At 39.0% G+C, this 6,093-nt stretch overlaps 1 protein-coding gene across 1 annotated transcript; it reads right to left on the bottom strand.

Annotated features, from left to right (window-relative positions):
* Positions 1-882: 882 nt before the first annotated feature.
* Positions 883-6,051, bottom strand: LOC141779648 (2-iminobutanoate/2-iminopropanoate deaminase-like). The gene is made up of 6 exons (XM_074654559.1): positions 5,935-6,051; positions 5,153-5,258; positions 4,167-4,221; positions 4,010-4,078; positions 2,059-2,114; positions 883-1,393 (listed from the first exon to the last, which is right to left on the bottom strand). Exons 1-6 carry the CDS (start codon positions 5,997-5,999, stop codon positions 1,334-1,336), a joined length of 411 nt encoding a protein of 136 aa, XP_074510660.1. The 5' UTR covers positions 6,000-6,051; the 3' UTR covers positions 883-1,333.
* Between the last annotated feature and the right edge of the window lie 42 nt (positions 6,052-6,093).

Genomic DNA, 6,093 nt, shown 5'->3' with positions numbered 1-6,093 from the left:
TGTAATCATAGTATATAACATTGTTGTAGTACTCGAGATCGGTTTCAAGACCACCTTTTTGAAGGCCTCGGTCTCTTCTCGGAATTGACCGCATTTCTGCTCAGACTCGGAAAAAGAGGACTGCAAGGATCACTAAATTGTCAGATTTATTTGTTAACATCATTACTGTGATTAGATGTAAAACTTCCTGCTTCAAATGCAACCAATAACTTGACTCATTTCTAACTTGATATTTTTGTTACTGTTAACGGCCTTCACCCCTCCGAGTCCCACCTTCACACTCACTCCAAGAAAGTGAAAGCGGGAGACAGGAGAGGAAGCTGTGGCTGTCTGAAAGAAGATGTCAGCCAAATCTTCCGTAATAAAATGTGGATGCCTGAAAACACACAGCAAGACTGGGACTGGGACTGGTCTTGACTCGGTCTTATCCTGCCTTGGTCTTGGTTTTGACTCAATCTCAACCCCTCAAAGTCTCGGTCTTGTCTCGGTCTCTATACACTCTCGTCTTGGTCTTGACTCGGACTCGCCCTGCCTTGGTCTTGCTTTGACTCAGTCTCAACCCCTCAAAGTCTCGGTCTCGATACACTCTGGTCTTGGTCATGACTCGGTCTCGGTTTAGGTGGTCTTGACTATAACACTGGTATATAAGCCAAAAATCCTTAGAGCACTGGTTATAGCAGGACTGCTGTAATCTATAATCTATTTTGACCATTATCTAGGGCAGCATAACCCATACTGTCCTCTTGTCTATAAATCCTATACAACCCTGGGGGCATCAACACATATCCAATATAAAAGAACCAATCACCGAGGACACGAAACACACTTCACAAAGTGATCATCCACATATAGTTCTGCTGACATCAAGGAGACAAATCACCATTTAAGCAGATTAAAAACATTTATTATTGAGTAACATTTGATCATCCATCCATCCTCTGGCACAATGAGAGAGGACTCACTGCCACGGGTACGGCCGGTGACAACATGGCTGGTAGTGTAATTCAATAGGGCCAAACAAGCTTAGGTACTTTACAGCTATTGTAAGTGAAACGTGAGCAGAGGGGATTTAAAATGCGGTGATGTCTCATCAATGTTAATGAAAGAGGAGAAAGTGTACTGATCCTGACTGCTGTTAGTCTGCGAGGTGACACATGACAATGTTTATTTATGGCAGCGTTAAATGCTCTACAAAATATGATACATCTATAATAGAAATGATTACGGGAATTTTGTTTTATCGATTCTTGACTACTCTACAAAACAAGGCACATACTGTATAATGTTCAGTGATCGTGGCTTTTCCAGTTTTTACTTTTGTTAGATGTAATTGTTATGAAGCATCGGTCAGAGGGCCCAATACAGCAACGGCCTCAATCTCAACCAGTCCATCCTAGAGGAAAAATAAAGACAGGGGCTGTATTTGAAACTGCCTACTACATTCTACTGACAAATGCAGTATACAGTAGTATACAGTACATACTTCATACTGCATTCCTGAGTAGTATGCAACGGTTAAAGCGATGTATTTTGCAGTATGCTAGGCCAGGCTTTAGCCTTTAAACCGACTCATAAAGCACTGAATAAAAAAACAAAACTCGTAGAGCAAATGTTCAATTTGCCATCTAATATTGTAAAACTGTAAACATTCAAAATCTACACAGTTGATTTCTCACCTCAAAAATTTCAGAAGTGAATTAAGTGATGAAATAGCTACGAAAAATTTTAAAAAAAAACTCAACTGTGACTGCTGTTGTTGTTGCAACCATAGTCTGTACTGTTCCAGTGCTTTGCATTGTGGGATACAGTAGGCGAGGTAGACTGATCCGATGCATACTGGAGATTTTTTTTCCAAATCAGTACGACATCCGGGTACTTTTGGCATACTGTAGATTTTGCTTTTGTTCGCGTACTGCATACTACATGCTACATTTTGGTCAAATCAGTACATATTACTAGTATAGTATACGGTTTTGAATACAGCCAGAGAGTTTCCAGTTTGGGTTCATTCTACTGCAGAACAATGAAAACCAGCATAAGTGTTCATCAGATACTTACTCTGGGGAGAGCAGCGACCTGGTAGGCAGCTCTGGCTGGGTAGTTAGTGCTGAAAACTGGAGAGCAGCACATTTAATGGCATTAAGTTACCAACACACACATATTAAATGGAATAGACACATGGCAAAAAACCCGGAGTACAATGGGATATATAGACAATAGTGTAACTTGTGATTTCTGAGAAGGATGTGCTTTAACATGAGGCACAACTAAGGATGACAATTAACTTTCCTGCTAACTCCTGCATGTTTACATCCTGTATTTTATACTGATGTTCATTAACGTGCTCTGTCCATATCATATGAATAAATAAATGAATTTTTATTAAAAACCTGACACACCTCTGATTTGAAGTTATAATAAGCAACATGTTAATATGAAATGCTCCTCACTGAAGACACTTCATCTGTCACAGCAATAAAAGCTCAGGTGTAACTAATAACATTAATTAGGGGCTCCGCTCCATTGGCCCAGTCAGTCTACACAAGCAATCATTAGTGTTATTATTTACACTAGTGTTTTTTCCTGCTAAGACGCATCAGTGAAAAGCTCTTTTGTTACTGAACCTACATCCTGTTTATGAGAGCTTTTGTACTTGATGTTCCACTGAGTGTCAGGTAGGTATTTAATTAAGAAACATCCTCTTGTACACAGCAAATGATGTGTTTTGAGGCTACACTAACAACGTGGGTGACATGCAAAGTCAAAATATTGAATCTTTGGGAACACATTTAGCTTTCTTTTGTGAATTGGCAAAAGCTTTCCAAAGTGTGTTTTACTGACACACAGATATAATTTTCTTATATAATATACCTGTATACTTTAAGATTATATGGTACAGTTGGAACTGGGACACGGATAAAGGAAAATCAAAATCAAATCCAAACCTTTCCTTTTGTTTAAACTACTTCAAATGACACTGAAATGAATATGATGCCTGTAGATGAAAGTCATACTCTCCATAATGAATATTTCTGGGTTCCCCTGCATGCTTTGTAATTAGAGTTAAAGGATTTTTTTTGGCAGTGTGCTGAGCATCAAATGTGACATGTTGTCTGACATTTACACCACAGGCAGCAGCAGATCAGGTTTCACTCCGCTTAATACTGACTCAGCACACGTCAGCACTCCCCGTACCGGTGTGGTGACAAAAAGTCGGCTTATTTCATACCTCTGAGTGTACTTTCTTGGCATATTTACAATAGGAAGAGGCAATATGAAGGATAACAATCATCTCAAGGATGCGGCCAGACAGATATAGTGGTTAGGTTGCTTGATTGTATGTTTTATTTTAAAAGTATATAACCATAGATGAGCACTCAGTTAATGGTGTGAACTCTGGGTAAGAATGAGACCAGTATGCAGCCAACCAAGTAAAAGTAACACGTGTGTACGCCGGGTTATTTAATGCAGGTTTCCTGGATTGTGCTGACACCCAGTGGCAAAGTCTGTATTACAAGATGCAAGTGATGAACTTTTGCCTGAGTAGTCACAAGAAGAGTAAAAGCTTCAGTAGGCAGAATATTTTTGGCATTATTGGGCAAAAAATCCACAATAACCTTTCAGCTTTATTGTAATTCAGTGTTCTGAGAGAAAACTAGACTTCTGCACCTCCTCATGGCTCTGTTTTCAGGCTTTAGAAAATCTAGCCCGTGATGGGAGACTTTGGCCAATCACAGGTCATTTCAGAGAGAGAGCGTTCGTATTGAGCGTTCCTATTGGCTGTGAAATCTTGCAGATGCCATTAGGAGCACCGGAGGACAGAGGCACATGACTTTTTTTCAGATTACCTGTCTCATGAACTACTGTCAGGATATAGTGATCATTTCATAAAAATATATTTTTTTAAATCATATTTGCTCCATTTCTACCCACTGCAGCTTTAACCATGGCTCGGCAGCAATGAAAAATTGCAAATACAAAAATTGATAAGTGAATCAATGATACTTACACTGCTTGTAAACATCGTTGACATTGGTAAAGTCCTTCATGTCAGCTAAGAGCACTGTGGTTTTCACAACTGCAGGAAACAATGACAAAATGTTTAAGAGAATTCTCCTCTTTCCAATTAAAATGCAAAAGTTTTCAGACAGCAGAGTTTTTCTCACCGTTCTCATAACCACACCCAGCTGCTTTAAGGATTTCGCCCATATTCACAAGAGCCTGTGGAAACATAATTTCCAAATGTACAGTAGGTGCTCTGTTCTTTAGTCGTGTATTTTGATTTGCTCTTCTGTGAGACAAAGCTGATAGAAAAAGAGATTGAAATGAGACGAGAGGAAGCTCGTGGATAGGGATGCACCGATACCGGATCGGATGTCGGACTGATACTCACTCTTATGGGGCCGATCTATTCAATTCAATTCTGTGTTTATATACTATATATATTATATACAGTTATTTTGATTCCTGTTTATGCGTTGACCAATTTGTTGCTACATTAAAAAAATAACACTTAATTTTGAAGTTTTTTTACCAAGTTGCTGGTGTACGATTTATTATTTTAATAATAAATAAAAATTCAGTAAATCTATATCTATGTATTTATTCATAAGATTTTGTTTTACAAACTTAGTAAATGCAATGTTTAAGTCAAACCTGACGTTTCCTTACACATAACAGAATGATCCCGGTCACTTCCACACAGTGAGGCACACAGCTTATTAATTAAACACCGGTATCGGATCGGTACTCGGTATCGGCCAATATCCAAAGCCCAGGTATCGCTATCGGTATCGGGACTGAAAAAGTCAGCTCGGTGCATCCCTACTCCAAGAGAAAAGATTAATTTACTCTCAATAATAAATTCTAATTATACATTTATTCACACTGTAGCAGCCTCTTGATGAATAGAAAATGAGAAACCTAAGAGAGATTAACTTCGTGAACAGAATAAATTGGAGAAACCACATCAAACTCATCATTACAGTAAACAACTTAAATAACATCTTAGATAGTTTCCCATTCTGCAGTGCACCTGGTTAATGAATGAATGAATGAATGAATGAATGAATGAATGAATGAATGAATGAATGAATGAATGAATGAATGAATGAATGAATGAATGATGGGAGGGTGTTTTATGGTGGGTCACCTGTCTGGTTTGAGCCTGAACACCCCCTTCCACCAACTGTCCACTGGCAGGATCCATCCCCAGCTGTCCTGAGACGTACACAGTCCGATCTACCACCACTGCTTGGCTGAGGGACACAAACAGGAAGAAAGAATCATCTAAATGGGATTAAAGGCTCTTCAGAAAGTGTGAAATCTTCTGGTCCTTTCTGGTTCTTTCTAGTGCTTTTCATTGCAGAGCAGACAGGCAGTAAACAGACATTTTGTTAATTTCCAAAGTTACTGATAATGCAGAAATTTGGATTTAAAAAAAGACTTTATTTATGTGTATCACAATTTGACTACACCTCCACTTGCTTTTCTCTTTTATCAACTCCTCTGCAGGGTTCATGTAGTTTCACAACTGCAAGTGTAGTTTAGAAACAATTTAACCAAACATCTGAATGCAAAGTCATACTAAACTTGATAAGGAGAACTCCATTGATACAACTTTTAACAAAGTTTGCTGTTGATCTTAATAGTTTAGCCTTTCAATGGTTTTCAAAGTTTAAAGTGCAATCCCAAAAAAAACCTGTACTTTGGCCCTCAGCACATCTCACTGTAACTACTGCCCTATACCTCCAACCACTACTAGACCACACAGTGTGCACTTAAACACAGCCTGTAGGATTATAATGAGGAAAATATCAATAGCCAGAACTCTCTTAACATCTCACCAACTCTGTTAACACAATATGGTGCATGAATGTTATTTTCCCAGCTGTTTGCCAGCTGTGACTTGGTCTTCTTTCAAGCTCTTCTCACCTGTACGGCCCGATAGCAGCAGGAGCTTTAGCTGTGCTGATAATCCTCCTGATTAATGCAGCCATTTCATGAGGAATATACGAATGAAACCAGTGCTGCAACTGAGCTGCAAGCAAGGACACTAGTCACTGGATGACGTCACGAAAGGTGGCCTTACTG

Source organism: Sebastes fasciatus, chromosome 12, assembly GCF_043250625.1.
Source record: "Sebastes fasciatus isolate fSebFas1 chromosome 12, fSebFas1.pri, whole genome shotgun sequence".
Taxonomy (NCBI): Eukaryota; Metazoa; Chordata; class Actinopteri; order Perciformes; family Sebastidae; genus Sebastes; species Sebastes fasciatus.
The sequence above is the reverse complement of the archived record's forward strand: the minus strand, read 5'-3'. Positions and strand labels throughout refer to the sequence as shown.

Coding starts and splice junctions, on each gene's coding strand:
- LOC141779648 (XM_074654559.1), bottom strand. CDS start 5,999: ATGGCTGCATTAATCAGGAGGATTATCAGCACAGCTAAAGCTCCTGCT. Junction 2,115..4,009: donor CAACGATGTTTACAAGCAGT/GTAAGTATCATT, acceptor GCTGCTCTCCAG/TTTTCAGCACTAACTACCCA. Junction 1,394..2,058: donor AGGTCGCTGCTCTCCCCAGA/GTAAGTATCTGA, acceptor TTTTTCCTCTAG/GATGGACTGGTTGAGATTGA.